Genomic DNA, 20,789 nt, shown 5'->3' with positions numbered 1-20,789 from the left:
ATAAAGCACTAAATAACATAACTTAAAAATACTTAAAAACAATGGTAAATATATGTGTGAAAACCACTGATCAGAACTCATCCACAAAAGACACAAAATACCTATTTCCTCCAAGTGAAGGTTCTGGAAATGGTCCACACACATCAGAGTGCACTACTCCCAGAGCATGCTTTGCTCTTGGAGCAACTTCTGATACAAATGGCAATCTGGGTTGTTTGCCTTTCATGCATACCTCACATGACTTCTCAGGCTTCACAATCTTTGGAATGCCATGTACAAGCTTCTTAGAACTTAGATGCCCCAGGCTTCTATAGTTCAAGTGCCCCAACCTCTTGTGCCACAGCTTACTATCACCTTCTGAGCCTTCAGCACTCAGACACTCTGTTTCAGCTGTTTCTACATTCACCTTGAATGTTCTGTTGCTTCCCTGTTCAGATTGCATAATCAACTTCTGATTGGAATCATACAACTTCAAGAGGTTGTTCTTCATAACAACTGAGAAACCTTTCTCAATGAGCTGACCTACACTCATCATATTGCTTCTGATTCCAGGAACATACCAAACATCCTTGATCAGAACAGTCTTTCCATTCTTCACTTTGACTTTGACATTTCCCATACCTTCTGCAATAAGATACTTATCATCAACACATCTGATCTTTGTCCTCCTTTCAGAGTCAAAGTCTATCAGCCATTGTTTGTTTCCAGTCAAGTGATTTGAACACCCAGTGTCCATATACCACCACTATGACAAACATCTCCCGTCAGACTCTGAAGCCATCAATAGCACTGGTTCGTCATCAGAATCACCTTTAGCTATATTTGCTTCTTCTAGCACTGGTATTCAAGTTGCTTCCACTCATCTTTAAACTTGTGCAGAAAAATCAGATTTCACTCACACTCACGCGGTGTTTCCCAACCCATAAACAACCAAGAAAAATGTGATTCAACACAACTTTGTTTCCCATAAACAAAATCAATCACACAGTTACACAAACTCACGTTCACTCGTGTTTCCCTGTATTTGGAACCGGAGCTCTAGATACCAATTGTTGGTGCACAAAGAATAAAGATGATGACAAAGAGAATAACGGCGCAAAGATTAATGAGAGAGAATAAAGTTGTTGATCTTAATAAATGATAGCTACTACAAGGCTATTTATACAAAAGAAAAATTCTTGCCACATCAGCCCTAACAACATAAACTTAGTGAACAAGTTTAAGGTACAAACAGTACAATACTACAAAATACTAAAGTACCCTTACTACTAAACAACTAAGCTAATGGGACCCAGAAGGTAACATCTTCTAGTCAACACTATCTTCTGAGTAACCATCAGAAGATCAGCCCACATCAGAACTTCTGATGCTCATCTTCTGAATATTGAATTACTCTTCAATAATCCTTTGTTGCTGAAAATGATAAAAGTTGGATCTGAAACTGTAGTTGAAGATGAGCTATAGAGAATTTTGTGTTTTGTGTGGTGCTGCATAGTTACTAGTTATTGGAGTTTCAAATTAAAATTTTCAAGTCAGTTTCAAACATGAAATTTTATGAATCCGTTTTATTTAATTGTTTAGGTTTCTATTTTATTTAATCAAATGTTGATTTATTAATTAGTTTCATTGATTAAATTTTCATTGCATTCATAACATGATCTTAATTCCATTCTAAATGTAGCTACAAGTATAGTATAAAGCAATGCAAAGTCACCAACAACAGCTCTAATTTGACTATTTTATTTTTGGGTTGATACCTATTTTCACACCATCTGGACTTGGTTTGAAAAATCTCCGTGCCAAAAAATGTTGCAAGAATTGCCTTAACAAATTTCAAAATTTTTATTTTTGCATTTTTTTTATTATTATTTTATTATTTGATTGTTAAAAGATTAAAATATGAACGTTAAATTTGTCTCCCACAAGTGTTGAACCCATGACCAAAGGGTTGCAAGGGGCACCCCCAACCACCAAGCCAACTGCTTTTGTTGTTTACATTCTGCATCAAATATATATTACAATATTTCAATTAAACCCTAAAACCCTTTTCCACCCAATCATCTTCTTCCTCACCTACAAAAACCCGCAAAACAGAAAAAAGAAAAAGAGTAACTGAATTCAAGACTCACCTTGAACCTATAACAAACTCTAAAACAGAAAATCGCAACCTTCAATCTCTTCCCCCATCTTCTTCACCGAGGAACTTTCTTCATCTTATACATCACACTGAAATTTCCAGAAAATCTTCAACAACCGAACCTATCTTCATCCTATGAATAAAAATCCACACAATCTCTAATAGAATTTGATAACAGAATCGGGAAAATAAAAGAATTCACAACAAGATTCCAATCATCAGAGCCTTCAAATCTCTCGACTCAAGACTCGATCGGAAAAAACTCGCAGAAAAGGCTCTGGTTCTAGACTCTCTTTGAATTCACGATTTGACAGAAAACTCCACAAGAGTACTCACTGGGGAAATGTCGATTTCCTATGCAAATATCTCCACAAGATTCTTCAAATCTTCATCCTCTTCAATCGATTTCTGCAATGTCACGCATCAGACCTCATTCTAACATTCGACATCGATTCGCAGATAGAAGCTTCATCTTCGTTGAATATTCGGATCTCCTTTTATTCGTTCGTTTATGCGGGAGGATGAAACGGAGAAACGGAGAGAGGTTGAGATGTAGGATAATATATATTTGATACAGAATATAACAATAGAAGTAGTTGGCTTTGGTGGTTGGGGGCGCCCCTTGCAACCCTTTGGTCATGGGTTCAACACTCTTGGTAGACAAATTTTAATCTTTCATATTTTAACCTTTTAACAATCAAATAATAATAAAAAATGCCACATGGAATTAAAATAAATAATAAATAATAAAAATGTCAACTAAGTCATCCACGTCATTAAAAATTAAAAACCTTTTAACAATCAAATAATAAAATAATAATAAAAAATGCCACATGGAATTAAAATAAATAATAAATAATAAAAATGTCAACTAAGTCATCCACGTAATTAAAATTAAAAATTAAAAAAATTTGTCACATCTGACTTTTTGATGATGTGGCCTGATAAAGGGCCAAAATAAAACTTTTGAAATTTGTTAAGGTCATTCTTGCAATTTTTTTTTGCAGGGGATCTTTCAAACCAAACTCATATGACATGAGTGAAAATAGGTATTAACTCTTTATTTTTAATAGTGAATACATAATTAATTTTAATTTTGTTATAGATGATTCTGATTTAATCATCATTATAGAATATAAAAACTTTAATTTTGTATCTATTTATAACTATGAATAATTGAGTTTTAATGGTTTGGCCTAGAGCTGTCAAAATGAGCTACCCTAAACAGGTCGGTCCTGGCGGGCTCTGGATTTTTTAGAGTTGGGCCAAAAAAGCCCGATTTAATATGGGCTCGAGAATTACTACCGAGTCCGGCCCTAGATGGGTTTTGGACTACCCGGCCCTAAACGAGATTTTTTATTTAAAACATTAAAATAAAAACTCCATAATATTTATTATAAATAAAATTAAAAATTATAGTATTTTAAACATAATAAATTTTTAAAAGTACTATATTATCTCTTATAAATACTATAATGTGTTTTTAAATACAATATATATCTAAATTGTATAGAATAATACTTGAATGTTTAAAATAAGAGAAAAACTAATATAATATAATGCAAGAATGTTGAATATATTAATGTATTATATTTAAAAGCGAAAGATCTAATAGATATTTTGGAATAAATAGTACAAATATATATATATATATATATATATATATATATATATATATATATATATATATATATATATATATATGTTAAAATTTATAATTTTGCGGGCCTAATGTGCTACCCACGCTCATATGGGCTAGCCCTAATGGGTAGCGGGCTTTTTAGGGTTGGGCTAAAAAGACCTTGAAAAATATGGGCTCTAATTTTAAGGCCTAAATCCTATAATTTTTTGGGCCTGACGGGCCGGCCCAAATGGGCTACCCCATTTTTGACAGCTCTAGTTTGGCCCAGTAAATATTAAACAGATGAAAACCACCTGATTCAACCGAAAAATCGGCCTAACCAAAATCGATTTTTTGCTAGTTGAAAATTGACCTTGAGATTGGAGCCGCAGTTTGAGCTAGATCTAAGATTTGGGCCCAATGCCAACTCAAACCGACCGATGTCCAACCCTAACCTATTCAAAATAAAATTCTAATTTTATTTATTTGAAATCATATTATTATTTGTAAGTGGATGCACTTAAGTCTCTTAATAGAAGTTAATTAATTTAGCATTTATGTAAATTGATTCTTATAATAATTGTAGTGTCGGTGCTATATGTTATATATAGTTTATGTATAATTAAATTTGAAATTATTTGAGTTGAAAATTTGTAAATCACCAAAGTGATTAAATTAATTAAAGTTTATGATTCTAAATTAAGAATTTGAAGTTTGATTTGTACCACATATGAATAACATGTGTATGTTCAATGAAATTTATTATTATTATTATTATTATTATTATTATTATTATTATTATTATTATTATTATTATTATTATTATAAGAGATATAAAGATCATTAAAAAATGATTAATTACTTCTTTAAATTTTGAGTTTTACGTAACTATTAGATCTCGAGATGTGAAATTTTGAGAAACTTATCGTGGAGGATTAGGAATTCAAGATTCACATAAATAAAGAATTCTTTGAGAAAGTTTTTCAACAGATTATTGAAACAAAAACCAAAACTTTGTAAATGATTATTGAAAAACAAACCGAACTTAGAATAAAAAATGATTCTCAACTTATATCGTTTATCTAGAATAAGAAAATAGTGTGAATTTTGTTCGTAAGACTCCTATTATTCTTCAAGTGGAAAATGATCCTAAAATTTATAAGGAAGTAGTAACTTCAAGACACACATTCTTTCGGCATTATTTTATCCAATACAAAATGGATTCAATAATATCAAACTATACTTGGGAACTTGTCGATACACCTAAAGGTTCAATACCCATTGGATGCAAGTAGATGTTTAAAACAAAGTATCATAGCTAAAAGACTAGATTAGCCAAGGGTTTTAGACAAAAAGAATGTGTTAATTATTTCGACACATATGCATTAGTAGCAAGCACAATGAAAATTACATTTTCGTTTGCATTAGCTTCCTTGCATGACCTTATAGTTCATCAAATAGATGTCAAAATAATATTCCTAAATGTGATCTCGATGAGGAGATTTACTTGGAGAAAACGTAAGGTTGTATGCTTCTTGACAGTGAAGAAAAGGTGTGGAAACTTGTCAAATCCTTGTATAGATTAAAACAAGCACCAAAAGAATGACATCAAAAGTTTGATTTTGTCATTACAAGATTAACAAATTAAGGGGGAGACACACAATTTAGAAGGAAACTTTTCAATCTTATCAAAACAAGAACTCAAAGAGTTTGCCATCATCAAAAGGCGGAGGTTGCTAATAATACATCTTATATATAGTTTTGACGAGACAAAGACCATCAAAGAAGAAAAGGATCAAAAGTATCATAAACATCAATGATGAAATTGATCAAGAAGGTTAAGCATGAAAATTCAAGTGAAGATTTGGGAGAAGTGAACATAACTAAGGTACTCATTGCAATTTATATTATACTATTTTAAATTGCTCATAATTTCATTTCTCACTTCATCTAAAAAACTTCTCGCATCATCATGCATGATTATCTAAAAACCTTCTTCATCTAATTGTTGTGACAAGTGTCTGTACTCAAATTTATGTGAGAACATTGTGATATTCATTTGTCTCTATGTTAATTACATGTTGATCATTACCGACAAGATGAATGAAATTTTAGAAACAAAGAGGTTTCTAACTTCCACATTCAAGATGCAAAGATCTTGAAATAGTGGACATCATTTTCGATCAAAGTAGAGTGAAAGAGGGAGGGTAAAAAAAACATAACTAAACATACTATATTGAGAAAACTTCCATATTCAAGATGAAAGATCTTGGACTAGTTGACACTCTTTTGCGGATCAAAGTAACGCAGAGTAGTGGGGACTATATTGAGAAAACTCCCATATTCAAAAAACATAACTAAACATACTATAATGAGAACTTTGATTATTATGAGAACTGAGAACTTTTAATAACAACCATAGGATTTAAAATCAATGCTCAGATATGTATTTATGTGACATGTATTTAAACCAAAGTTCTAATTTGATACGTTACATAAATACATATCTGAGCATTAATTTTAAATCGTATGGTTGTTATTAAAAGTCCTCAATTCTCATAATAACCAAAGTTCTCGTTTGATACGTCTCATATATATATATATATATATATATATATATATATATATATATATATATATGTATATATATATGATTGATCTATAATTTGGCTGATCCATTTACTAAGTCGCTGACCAGAGACTTAGTAAAGACAACCTCGAGAGGTATGAGGTTGAAACTCCTTGAGTAAAATTTCCAACAGCGGCGGAAATCCAATATTATGTTAACAAAATATTAACCTCAAGATTCAATGGATAACAACAAGTCGTTGATTTGGATGATTGTTGAACATTTCGTGATAATATTGACCTTAAAAATGAGGGTTGAGTTTTCTTTTAAACTCTTAATAAAGTTCAATATTGAGGGTACATGTCTCATGGTAAAAGACACAACATCAACTTCACCCATGTGAATTTCGAGATGGTGTTGTCTCAAAGTGAGAGTTGGAGTTTCTCTCATGAAAAATTCATGAAACAGAATAGCGTTCAACCATAAATAAGTGCTAGACGAGAAATGCAGGCGAAGAACTCTTAAAGAATGTGTGTAACGTAACGTTGGTGTAATCATATGGATGAATGGCTAGCATTGCTACCTAACATTCTGATTAGACTTTGTGTTGTCCTTACTAAGGCTAAGTTTAAAATCGAAAGATACTTAACTGTATTAACATTCTTTGTTTCAATTTTTCTGGAATTGATATTGTCATTATTAGAACAAGTGGGAGATTATTGAAAATTATTAATAAGTAATAATGTTTAATCACCATGGGTGTGTTCCAAAAGTGACAAGAAAATATCTATATGAAGTTTGTATTTTGAATATGTAAATAGGCAACACTTTGTGAAGTGTTGCAGTAGGCAGTTTGTAGTTTGAATCAGAAATAGGCAACACTCTGTGAAGTGCCGCAGATTGTGAAACAATACAATCTTTGAAAATTGTTGCTGTAGAAACATTGCCACGTTTTCAAAGTGCTATTGTAGGAGAAACAATGCAACATTTAGCAAAAGTGTTGCTAAAAGTGTGTATTTCATCAAGGGTCGCAACCTTATGAAACAACACCATTTTGTCCTATAAATTGAGCATTCTGGATTCAAAAAAGTACATATGTTATCTTCACCAAAATTTCAGACACTCACTGCTACATCAGTGTTTTCGTCAGTCTTACGCAAACTCGATAAAAGAATTAAAATCAGGATGAAATAGTGAAAATTAATAATCAGTAAGGCCTGACTAATTAATTTTGTTGTAGCGTACGTTTAGACCAATTTGGCTCTGTAATTAGATGCATTTAAGCATGAATTAAAAAGAGTTAATCAGTAATTTTCAGAGCATAAATTTTTATTAGTTAGATATTAGATAATACTTAATTAAATAAAAAATTATTAATTTTGTAAAATGCCATTTCTATGCTTCCAATAACTCCTACGTAGTGATTTTCTTTTATAAAATTACTTAATTAAATACAAATTTATTTAAATACAAATGAAAAATTTTAAAGTATGAGTTTTATATTTTTCTCAGACTATTTTAATTGATTACTGTATTTGTTTATGTGATTGTAAAAATCAATGTACAATAGTGATTAGCAAGTAGGCTTTTGACCAATTGAAAGACAGTGACTTACATATAAATTAACTTAAATTTTAAAGTACAAAATGTAATGTATTATACTTTTGCATATATCAACATGTTATGGATAATATTTTTTATATTTATTGTAGTGTTGGATTCTATTTTATATTTATGTTTTATTTTCATTTTATTTTTGTTTTTTATGTCATGAATGAAATTACGAACACCACCTTAAATTTCAATATTTTAAAATAAATGTCACTAATTTATTACAATTATTCAGTAACGTTAACAAACTTTGACTAATATTAATAAATCTATAACATTAACTCTCACATTAAATATGACTTATTATTGTTATTCTATTTTTATTTTTCTTTTTACTTAATTTATTCTTAAATTAAAATAATAACAAATATAATCTAAATTTGTCTATTAAACAACTTATATATTATTTTAATAATTTTTTTCATTATAATAATTCGATATAACACTGTTCCGTGCATGGCACGGTAGACGACTAGTAAGCCCTAATCTCATCCCAACACTTTCAACAAACCCTACTCTCTCCTCTCAGCCATTCTCTGTGTCTCCAATGGCGAAGAAGAAAGAGAGAAACGTTAACGTCTCAGGAAAACCTAAGCACTCTCTCGACGTCAACCGGAGCAATGTCTCGAAGAGCCAGTTGCGGTCCGCCGCCACAATCCGCCGTATCAGGATGCAAAAAAATCGACCCGTTCGTAACCGTCGTGGCAAAATCCTTAGGCAAGAGTATCAATCCGAAGACCTTCCAATCACTCGAATCAGACCCTGTAGTTCATGGTTTGGTATGTTCAATTTCACCTCATATGAATTCAACCGGTTCATTGTTAGTTACTATTACTAACTTCAATTTGAGATTTTCAGAGAATACTCGTGTTGTGGATCAGAAAAAACTTGAGATTTTCATAGATGAAATGGCGAAGCATAGTTCGAGTAATTATAATGTTATTCTCAAGTGGAAGAATTTGCCTATGTGGCTTCTTAATGATCACCAGAAGGTTGGTTTGTTTCTTCGGATGCGGAATTGTTGCAATGGTTTTGTGCTGAAATTGAATATGTATTTTTACTAACGAATTTTGAATTTTGAATGCAGCAATCTAGGGTTCATGTTCTTGATAGAGAGCCTTTTTCGGATGCATTTGGACCTAAGACTAAAAGAAAACGTCCAAGCCTTTTGACTACTGACTATGAGTCTTTAGCTAAGAAAGCAGATGGTTCTCAAGGTAGTTAGAAATCATGATGTTGAACATTATCTGTATCTGATAACTGTTATTGATTATTTCCTACTTTATTTTCCTATGCAGATGCTTTTGAAGAGAAGTATGATGCATCTGCAGAAGCTAATGAAGCAGATGGATTTAGAGATTTAGTGCGGCATAACATGTTTGATAAAGGTCAAAGCAAACGCATATGGGGGGAACTATACAAAGTGATAGATTCTTCAGATGTTGTTGTCCAGGTAGTGTTTCATGTTGCTATGATTTTGTTAAACTTTTCATGTACATATATGATGGATGATTCTTACCTGCAAGCACATCTGTTGTACTTTTAAGTTCTAAACCAATTTTCTTTATAGAATTGTTTCATGTTTTTTTAAGTTGACGTATCCATGGCATGTCAAATTTCTGACCTTCAGATTTCCAACGTATTTTACTCTTCGGTTTTTGTAAATATTTTATATATAATGATGCAGGTTATAGATGCAAGGGATCCACAAGGCACAAGATGTTACCATTTAGAGAAGCATTTGAAAGAAAATTGCAAGCACAAACACTTGGTGCTTTTATTGAACAAGGTTACAATTTTTTTTTTGCTTTTGTTTTAAATGTTGCTAAATACCATAACTTTGTATTATATCACATCATAATACATCTATAATCATTTCAAATCCCCTTTTTTTTTTAAGTGTGATCTAATTCCTGCCTGGGCAACAAAAGGATGGCTTAGAACTTTGTCAAAAGAATATCCAACTCTAGCATTCCATGCAAGCATTAACAAGTCCTTTGGAAAGGTATACTTGTGACTAAATCTTATTTGATTTGTTTGCCAATTACCTGCAATAAAAAGAGACAAGTGAAGTTGGAGATTATATGTTTCCTCAGCAATTTGTTATCTTTTAGCCTCAACATATCATTCTTTCCTCTCCTTTAACTCATATGTATTCTCAGCTACTTGCTATTTTTTCATTGGTCTTATGTGTTGTAGGGTTCACTTCTATCGGTTCTGAGACAATTTGCAAGATTGAAACGCGATAAGCAAGCAATATCTGTTGGTTTTGTTGGATATCCAAATGTTGGGAAGTCATCGGTGATCAATACATTGCGTACAAAGAATGTAATCCTTCTTTCTCATTTAGCATTTCTTATTTCCTGCTTAACCTGTTCTTAGTGAGAAGATTAATTAAAGCATATAGAAGTACAAGTAAATTTTTAACTTCGGAATCATAAGCATTTTAGCTTACTGATCGACATGTGGTGGCCACTTAATGTATCACAGGTTTGCAAGGTTGCTCCAATTCCAGGGGAAACAAAAGTCTGGCAGTATATAACCCTTACAAAGAGGATCTTTTTGATTGATTGTCCCGGTGTTGTCTACCACAACAAGGACACTGAAACAGATGTCGTGCTGAAGGGCGTGGTAGGTTTTCTCCTATTCTAGAGTTTATATGTAGAGCGAGGCTTATAAAAAGTTTTTGGGGTTCTAACAACATGTCTTGATTTATTTCCAGGTACGTGTAACAAACTTGAAAGATGCTGCTGACCATATTGGTGAGGTTTTGAAACGTGTGAAGAAGGAGCACTTGACAAGAGCTTATAAAATAAAAGAGTGGTATGGTTTTGTTGTCTCCTAACTTCTTGGTGAATGGTAGATTTTCATAAAGAGTGTCTGCCTGCCTTAGGTGTTATTGATAATTCCTATTACTTGTCATCAGGGTTGATGAAAATGACTTCCTACTTCAGCTCTGCAAATCATCTGGCAAACTCCTTAAGGTATTCTATTTGAATTGATCTAAATTTTTGCGAAACATGTTAATTCGTGTCATTTATTTATACTTCCAATTTTTGCTTCGGTAAGACGCGGTGATAGATTTTGGTGTGACGTTTACTCGATGTCTTTCCCAGGGCGGTGAACCTGACCTGATGACTGCCGCGAAGATGATACTTCATGACTGGCAGAGGGGTAAAATTCCCTTTTTTGTTCCTCCTCCTAGGCAGAATGACGGGTCCGAGGCAGAGGAGCCTAATGTCAATGGCATTGATGTTGACGACACAGTTGACCCTAACCAGGCATCTGCTGCCATTAAAGCAATTGCAAGTGTTCTTTCATCTCAGCAGCAAAGAAATGTACTGGTTCAAGGAGATTTATATACTGAGAATGAGATGAAAGGAGAAACTACTGATCAACTTCCATATACAGCAGATGATACAGATGAAGATGGTGGCTCATCTGAGCAGGATCCATTCATTGAGGTTCCATCTGAGCAGCCAGCTTATTTCTGACAAGGCAGTACCAACAAGTGAATCATGAGTTTTGCTATCCAGCTTATTTCTGATAGTTTTAGTGATATAGTTTTCCTAATGATGGATACTTTGTTCTATTTAGTTATAATTTTTACTTTCTAAGTTATTTTGCTATCCATATTATGAGACTTCAGAGAAATTTGAGTTTACAATTTCTATAGCAATAGGCTGATATGCTTGTTTTAAATCCTAAAATTTTAAGTTAAATATTTTTTAGAAGCACCCTAATTTTTGTTGCAATTACTTTGGACGGTGTAAATTTATTTTTTCGATTGAAATTGGGTATATTTGTGCACAATTGTAGAAACTATTCCCTTGAGTTGAGAACTACCACAATAAGTGGCAAAGTTTTCTTTCAAGAAATTTAACACCGTAGCATGTTTAGGGTTGAATCAAACTTAAGATCTCTATTTAAGTTGGAAAAGATCATTTACTATCTCATCCAACTTTTTTTTTTGGGTAATGTGTAAATTTGTTTAAAGATTAGAGTTTGATTTTCTAGGAGACAAAAAAATGTTTTACGTTAAAATTGAAATACTTTATTTGAATGTGAAATTTAGAGAAGAGTTTTGCGATTGTATGGACATTGTAAAGACGTGCTATTTAGATTTGCTATTATTGATTTGTAAATCTTTTCAACATTTCAGTCACTTTATATGGATAGAGCTTTTCTGGATAGGATTTAAATTGTCATCGAGTAGAGCTTCTAGGTAGGGCTTATGTTGTTAATCTAAAAAAAGCAGTGTGGCGCGATCAGCCTCAAAATGGGAGTGGCACGGATGCAAGGAGCGATGCGGGCGCTATTTTAGCGACGCAAACACTAAAAAATAGGCACTTACATGTCAAAAACATACTAGCAAATACCAAAAAAATTACTCAAACTTCATAAGTCTTGAGCAATAAAATACTTCAAATTACATAAGAGCATACTTCCAATTCCAAATATCATTAAAAGGCATAAGTCTTAAGCAAAACACTCCAACATACTCTCAAATCACAATAAAATTCAAGCAAACAAACACTTGAGCATCTAAATCTTAAAATAACTAAACATGAAAACTCTAATAAAAGATCAAGAATCAATAAAATCTAAGTCTTCATCATCACTTCACTCGCCACTAGCATCCTCTTCTCCATCCTCTCCAATATATTCTTGATCACCAAATTCATCATCTACTACTACCATTTCCTTTGCTTTTGGCTTAGATCTAGATGAATAAGGTGGTGGAGGTGCAGCCGCCTTCTTCTGCAATGCTTCTTGGCTCCTAGTGTTGATTGCAGCTCAACAGCACCACTTTCAAGTTCAACATCTAACCAAGACAAATCATCACCATCAAACACCATATCATTATCATGTCCAAGTTGAGTTTCATCTTCACCTCCCAACAACCATAAGTTATGGGTATCAAAATCATCATTCTGACCACATGATCAATCAAATCATCACTATCAAATCGCTCTTTCAAATGTTGATTGTACTTGACAAAAACCAAGTCTTGCAACATTTAATATTCATATCTATTTCGCTTTTTAGAGTGAATCTATGTTATAATTTTAATGATAGTTTAAAGAAATAAATATACATCACTAAACTATTAATTTGAATCTATAACTTAGTATCAACTACTTAGATGCTTAAAGGCACTACAATTCCACTCACAACCCGATGAACTACAAGTCAAACTCAATATTTTAATAGCAAAAAGATGAAAATTTGGTGTTTTTGCTCCATACCTCCTCCACCACTCAGCTGCAATGCAACACTTATTTGCATTAGCATATGTACAGAAAAATGGTTATGTAATTAAATTATTGCGAAATAGACATAATTACTTACCAGCAGCTACACCGACTATTTGAATCTATATCTTATATTTTTCCAATTCTGCATGAATGGTATTAACAACTTTAATACTTGCAGAAAGCTTATTAATGCATGCATAAAGGCCATCCAAGAACTTATCTTCATTCTCAATCATTAGATTGCTATAAAAGTACTTCGGAGTAAGACAATACCCAGTTGCGTGTAACAGAAGATGAATTTGAATACTTTGACTTCAATCAACAATATCAATTACTTCTTTGTACTTGCCTTCGTTGTTGAATTTTTTTTTAACTAACTCATTGGCTTCTAACATTGCATGATAGATGCTACCAATTGTCATCTTCTTTTCATTATCAACAAGCCTAGGTACTTTTACATGGGGTCCCAAAAGTTTTAAGAGCATACACAATATTCTCCTAAAATGAGAATTGAAGTACCATAGCAGCTGTCTTCCTTCCTTTCACCTCCTTACTTGCATTCAAGTTCAACCATTCTTCAGGAGTGAACATGGGTCTAATTTTTTTTCCTTTAGAGTTATGCCATCTTGTAAATATTGTTCAACAGAACGTTTGCTCCCTAAACATTGAGGTTAGCTATAACAGCGGAAAGTCGAGAAGCGTTTCATGTCCAGGCACCACATGTAGTGGTGGAGGTGTGAATAAAGGCTCAGATGGTGAAATTGTTGCGTATATCCAGGAAATATATGAGGATGAAATACTCATTTTTCTACTCTAGGTTGAATGAGATCTTACTGCGAAAGAACGAACAGAGATGTTATTTGCACTTGGTAAGATCTTTGGCAACTTCAACACCGACAACAGCCGTTTTCCGTTGAACGAATGAGCGAGTAGATTTGGATGCCACCATAATTGATGTATTTGAGAGAGAGGATTTGATAGAAAGGAAGTTGAAATTCGAGGGAAAAAATTATAGATAACAGAGATTTATGTTTTAGATAGAGGATATATGTACTTCTAACAGAGGAGATCTCATTGAATCAAGAGTGGTTTGATTGTGGAAATTTTTAGGAATCAAAAATCGATTCCAACACACGACAACAATGTTCCATTGTGGAACTAGAGTTGATCAATAAGTGAATGGGCTGAGCTTGATACCATGGTCATGAGCTTCCGATATGGTGGATGTGGGACTGTCATGCAAGGTTATGCTCCAACGCTCAAGTCATTACGAGTGTGAAAAGTGATGTATGAAAGAAAATAAATTTATATACCTGAAGAATGACACATTCTTCTTAAATAGGAGAAACGATGGACAACTAAAAACGTGAAATGGGACAGTAGATCACCGTCAAGTGTCAAATTAATTTGGACGACTAGTGCGGCTCCTATATGCAAAATCATCTGCTTATAAGAGATTGAAAATCTATCGATCATACGCATGTTTTATTTTACTATTGAACATTTATCCTCTAACTTTATAGATTGCTCAAATCAATCATTGAATTAAGACCTCAAATTACAATAAAAATGTGTAGCTAAGACTTGCCTCATTAAATATTGAAATTGAAGTTTACAATAAGCATAAAAACATGAAGATTAGACAAACACTATTAATATTGATTCGACCCACTCAAAACACTTTGATGTGATATGTGGAACACCCAAACATTAATGAAACCAAACACACTCAAGATCAATGGTTGTGGTCTCTTATCACTTACTACTTTGACATGTGTAACCAACCCTAAACGTATATGAAGTTTCTTTCATAATCATGTGTAATGTTTGCACAATATTTATGTTGGAAAATGCTACATTATTATTGGTTAGTCTATATGGACCCTAAATGTGGAGTCCACTCTAAAATCTCTACAGCAACCATTGGGAAAGTATTTACATCAAACTAATATTGGCTGTCAGGCTGAGCATATGTAGGAGTAGAATATATATTTGCCAAAAAGACAATTTATAAGTTTTTTAGTTTAAAATATTGAAGGTTGAGCTCTATTATATTGTTATGGCTTTATAAAAGCAAAAGGTTTTTTTTTACCCACCTCTCTATAGAGTCACCCCCGGCGAAAAACCCATTTTACCCAGCTTCGGAAATGCATTTTCGAATTTTTTTTTTTAAAATTTTCCAGACTTCGGAAGTGCATTTCCGAAAAAATCCCAAAAATTGGGATTTTGATTAATTTGGAGATGCATCTCCTAAAAAACAAAAAAAAAAATCTAAAAATTCTAAAAATTAATTTTAGGATATTAATTAATTCATATATCATAAATTTGATATAATTTATGAGTAATGAATAATAACAATTATATATTTTGATATAATTTATGAGTTATGAATAATAATAATTTTTTATTTCTATTCTGATTCATATTTTAAAATTTAAAATAATTTTAATTAAAAAAATTAAAATAATTTCACTTACAAAATGAATAATAATTTTTTATTTATATATTTATAATAATTATTATGTATTTAAAAAAATTAAAAAAATGAGTGTTTTAATTTATATATTTATATATTTATATAATAATTATAATAATTATTATATATTTATAAAAATTATTATATATTTATATATTTATATATTTATATAATAATTATTATATATTAATTATAAATATATTTATATATTTATATAATAATTATAAAAATTAAAAAAAAAGAGTGTTTTAATTTATAATAATTATTATATATTTTTATATTATATATTTATATATTTCACTTACAAAATTAATAATTATTATTATATATTTATATATTTCTATTCTGATTCATAATTAAAAATGAGTTATAATTTTTTATTTAGTTTAAAAAAATTAAAAAAAGATTTTGTCTTAATTTTATTTAATGAATAAATTTTATATTTAATTATATATAATTCAAAATTTACTTAAGAAATTAAAATGTTTTTTATTTATATAAGTTAGTAAAATAATTTTTAATTTTAAAATTGTTTAGGAAATTTTGATTCACCTTCATTTTATTGATTCACCATTTTATTGATTCACCTTGATTTTATACCTATTAACTGTATTGATTCACCTTGATTTTAATTTTTTTTATAATTATTGAATTCTTTCGGAAGTGTATATTCGAAACATTTCAAGACCAATTTGGTCTTGGAATATTTCGGATATGCATCCCCGAAAACACGCTCTCTCTCAAAAAGGAGTGTTTTTGGAAATGCATCTCCGAAAACTCAAAAAAGGGGGTGTTTTCGGAAATGCATCTCCGAAAACACCTTTTTTTTCGTGTTTTCGGAAGTGCATTTCCGAAAACACCTTTTTTTTCAATAAAAGTACGCTCTCGGAAGTGTATTTCCGAAATAAGGGGTATTTTGGTAAATTCGCCAGAGATGTCTAAGAAAGTTAGGAGGTGGGTAAAAAAAATTTCAAGCAAAATAGTCTGAAATGATATTTATATAACGAAACATCTCCCTTTTTTACTTTGTATATTACCAAAGTTTTAAAAATATTAATGTAATAATGTGACACATAATAGGTACATATATAAGTCTTTAAAACTAAAGTAATAGAGAGAAAAAATAAAGAGAAAAATTGGAGAGATCTTATCTCTTATATAACATGCTTAATTTTATAAAATAATTGTAAGAATAAGTGCTGGAATCACAACCGTCCAGTTTTGATTGGACGGTTATCTTCGACACATATTTGTAAGAAATTTTTTAATGTGATCAGTAAAATGACCAGGGATTATATTGGACATCACTTTTATTAAAAAAAAAATATCTTTCACGATTGATGTGTTTTTTTTTTTTTCTAATAAATTATTACATTTGGTTTGATAAGAAATTAACTCACCGAAAAGATTGTAGGACCAATTTCATTTTACTTGTTGTTAGACATATTTTGTAGAGAATTTTATTCTTACATGAGTTATATAATTAGTAAGAACTACTAATTAAGAGCAACTAACTAATCTTATATATCTAATATCATATATGAGAAATAATTATTTTCAGTATATAGTCTCTTATTTTTTATTTAATTTTTTAAAATATTGTTTAATCATCTTCGCCATTTTTTATCGCTTTATTTTGTTCATGAAACATTTAATGTTCTCATTCATCGAATTCAAGCATGACTACTTCATATTGATGTTGATTTATTTATTTTACGTGTCTGATTCATTGTTTTTAGGAAAGATAGTAAATTTAGAAGACATAAAAATTAGAATTCATTTCAACATGGGATATGGAAAGCAAGTTCTCTATGTTATGCCCTCTACAACCTTTAACATTTTATTGTTGATGATAAAGTGTTATCTACATATGTTTTTATCAAGTTTAAGTTTCATTCAAAAATCTCTAAAAGTTTTGGGTCTGGATGACCTCCCCGCTTTGTTTTGTCAGACGTTTTGGCATATTGTTGGGTCTGAGGTTATAAATTTGGTGTTGGATATCCTTAGCAATAACAAAGACTCAGGTTTTCTGAATTCTACGTTTATTGTCCTTATTCCCAAGTGCAAGAATCCTTCTTCCCTAAAGAAATTTCGTCCTATTAGCTTACGCAACGTAATCATGAAAGTTGGGACGAAAACCATTGCAAACAGGGTGAAATAAATTCTCCCAGAGGTGATAGACGAGGCAAAAAGTGTGTTTGTTCATGGAAGAGTGATTACTGAAAACACCCTTATTGCGTTAGAATGCTTTCACTGGCTCAAGAAGAAAACGAAAGGGAAGAAGGGAGTCATAGGCTCAAATTGGACATGTCGAAGGTTTATGATCGCTTGGAGTGGGACTTTTTGGTGACCACCTTAGTTTCAATGGATTTTCCTAAATCCTTGGTTGAAATTATTCACATGTACATCTCTTTAATCTCCTATCAAATTCTCATCAATGGCCAAATCCTTGGTTGAAATTATTCACAGGTATCAAGCTTTCTCAAGACAAATCGTGAATTGGGATAAATCAGAGGCTTCTTTCATCCATAATATGGAAGAGGATGTCAAAAGTTCTATCAGAAGAGAGATGTGTGTTAAAACAATCGTGAATCATGCCAAGTATCTACGTTTTCTTGTAGTGTTTGAAAGGTCTAAAAGGGATCTTTTTGGTATGGTGAAAGAAAGGGTTTGGAAAAAGATAAAGGGATGGAAGGAAAAGCTTCTATCAAGGGTGGGAAAAGAGGTTCTTATCAAGGCGGTGACGCAGGCTATCCCTAGTTATATTATGAGTTGTTATAAACTTCCAAAAAGCTATTGTCAAGAGATTGAAGCTATGATTATCAAGTTTTGGTCGGGGACGAAGGAAGGTAAAAGAACAATTCACTGGTTAAGTTTGTAAAAGCTTTCTCGTGCAAAGGGTGACGGAGTCATTGGGTTCCGTGGTATTAGTGATTTCAAAATAAGTTTTCTTGGAAAGTACTATTGGAGACTCCTTAATGATGGGAATTCTTTTGTTGGCAAGATTCTTAAGGGAATATACTATCCTCGAAGTTCAATTTCTAAAGCCTCATCAGGATACAATCCGAGTTACACTTGGAGAAGAATCCTTATTGCTAGGGATTTAGTGGAAAAGGGTATTAGATAATGCAGTTATTTATAGCCATAGTGTACAAATCTAATGGTTGATACATTTCTAATTGATTCCCTTAATTCCATCTATAGAAATTATAGTACAACTTATAATATCTAAATAAGATTCTTTAAAACTTGGTATCTTCTTATCTTTATGCATTTTTGTTTTGTCTGATGCCTCATACATAATCATTTAGCCATTAAGGCTTGTTATTGATTCTTTTGGGCCTGTTCAAGCTTCTTGCATCTGGGTACATGTCCATGCTTTTGGTAACATCCCCAGTGCATGCAAAGACACCTTGTCCTTAAGGTGGTAATCAACACAAATTGAGTCCCAAGACTCCCAACTGGTGTCTTCTTGGCGCAAACCCTCCCCATGTACCAATACCATCTTAGTTGGGGGATTCGTGGATGAGTCAAGTTTGGTATCTAGTATCGACAAAGGAGTAATGATGGGGTGATGGTCAATTGAGAGTTGTGGAATTATAGTGATTGAAGGAATATGTCCATGGAGAAGTTTGAGGAGTGAACAATGGAAAACATGGTGGATTTTGCAAGTGACAAGGAGGTTGAGACAGTAAGTTACTTTCCCATCTTGATGTTTGTAATATATTTATCCAGATTCACCTATATGCCTATCTTTATCAGGTAAAAGCCTAAGATTATTCTGATTTTAACCCCAAAGGTACACTTCTCCAGGTTTAGTCTGATATTATACTGTTGGATCCTCCAGAACATATTAGCTAAGTGGTTGTCATGCAACTCCTCCCTGCCGACCTTAATAATGATGTCGTCCATATAGACTTATAATTTATTCCTATCTCTCACATGAAGATTTTATTCATTATTTTGTGATATGTTTCCCCCGCATTCTTCAAGCCGAAATGTACGATTTTGTATCAAAAGTTAGCTCCTTTAGTCAGGAAAGTTATATTGTCTATATCTGCCTCGTACACATGAATGATAACAACTTGTAACCGATCAAATTGTACACCAACTTGTATATATTTGGGAGCAAGAAGGAATCTTTAAGGAAAGACCTATTGAGATTGATGTAATTGACACACATTCTCCACTTCATTGAAGCTTTCTTAACCAACACGATATGGAATAATCATGAAGTATGTCTTTCTTCAGATATAAAATTGGCCTTCAGTAAGCCGTGAACTATCTTCATGGTTGTTTTGGATTTCTCAAGATATTGATGCCTTCTCCGTTGAACCAAATAATTGATAGATGGGTGAATATTAAAAAAGTGGCAAGCCACACCAGGATTTATGTTGGACATCTCGTCAAGGAAAATTGCAAAGAGATTAAAATCAACTTTGAGGAATTTGATGAGCCATTTCTTTACCATGGTTGGTAGCTCAGCTCCTATGCGGACCAAGTTGGTTGTCTCGTAGTGTTTCGTCTTCTTACATGTCGAGGTCGAGTGTATTTGCAGTTTGACATATCTTATTTTTTTCGTCTCTCAGAGATGAGCGTTATCTTGAACAGGTTATTCAAGTGGAACCTCCTGAATGAGACGGGCCCCATGCAGATCAGCCGAAACAACAACCGACTTGCCTGTATTATTAAGATATTTCATCTTAGAATGGATCAGGGAGGCTCTTTCATAGAGGATAACGAGGAAATACACATTCACAATCCTTTCCTCATTTTTTCTCCAATAAAGACTGACAGCTCAATAATTCCACATAAAAGGGTGGAAGACTCATTGAATGTTAACAAACCTCCACCTTTATACAACTTTAAACCTTGATTGTGTAGCCTTATTCTCCTAAAGATTCTAATGTATAGAAAATCCTATAAATTCCCTTCATCGATGAGGATTCCTACTGAATAATTTTCTATAGTGGCAGTAACTAACATCAGAAGTGTCACATTAGAAGTTCCTTCTTCTTTATCACTGAATCAAAACCCTATGATTTGTCTGTCACCCGCCTGCGTTTCATTTTTCACCAGTGAGTTTTGCAATGGAGGTTCCTTATTAATGGATGAAC

The 20,789-nt window shown here is 32.1% G+C and overlaps 1 protein-coding gene across 1 annotated transcript; it reads left to right on the top strand.

Moving 5' to 3' along the window:
* Positions 1–8,423: 8,423 nt before the first annotated feature.
* Positions 8,424–11,447, top strand: LOC131623635 (nuclear/nucleolar GTPase 2-like). The gene is made up of 11 exons (XM_058894640.1): positions 8,424–8,717; positions 8,797–8,930; positions 9,026–9,155; positions 9,237–9,391; positions 9,626–9,727; positions 9,839–9,943; positions 10,138–10,266; positions 10,429–10,569; positions 10,661–10,761; positions 10,865–10,922; positions 11,055–11,447. The coding sequence occupies exons 1-11, from the start codon at positions 8,486–8,488 to the stop codon at positions 11,430–11,432; spliced, it is 1,665 nt and encodes a 554-aa protein (XP_058750623.1). The 5' UTR covers positions 8,424–8,485; the 3' UTR covers positions 11,433–11,447.
* Positions 11,448–20,789: the final 9,342 nt, after the last annotated feature.

Source organism: Vicia villosa, unplaced genomic scaffold, assembly GCF_029867415.1.
Source record: "Vicia villosa cultivar HV-30 ecotype Madison, WI unplaced genomic scaffold, Vvil1.0 ctg.000076F_1_1_3, whole genome shotgun sequence".
Classification (NCBI taxonomy): domain Eukaryota; kingdom Viridiplantae; phylum Streptophyta; class Magnoliopsida; order Fabales; family Fabaceae; genus Vicia; species Vicia villosa.
Note: the sequence above shows the minus strand (reverse complement) of the source record. Positions and strands in the feature narration are given on the sequence as shown.

Bases quoted from the DNA above. Each gene is read 5' to 3' on its own strand.
- LOC131623635 (XM_058894640.1), top strand. From the start codon at position 8,486: ATGGCGAAGAAGAAAGAGAGAAACGTTAACGTCTCAGGAAAACCTAAG. The intron at 9,392-9,625 runs GTAGTGTTTCAT...ATAATGATGCAG, and splicing joins CTTCAGATGTTGTTGTCCAG to GTTATAGATGCAAGGGATCC. The intron at 10,570-10,660 runs GTAGGTTTTCTC...ATTTATTTCCAG, and splicing joins ATGTCGTGCTGAAGGGCGTG to GTACGTGTAACAAACTTGAA.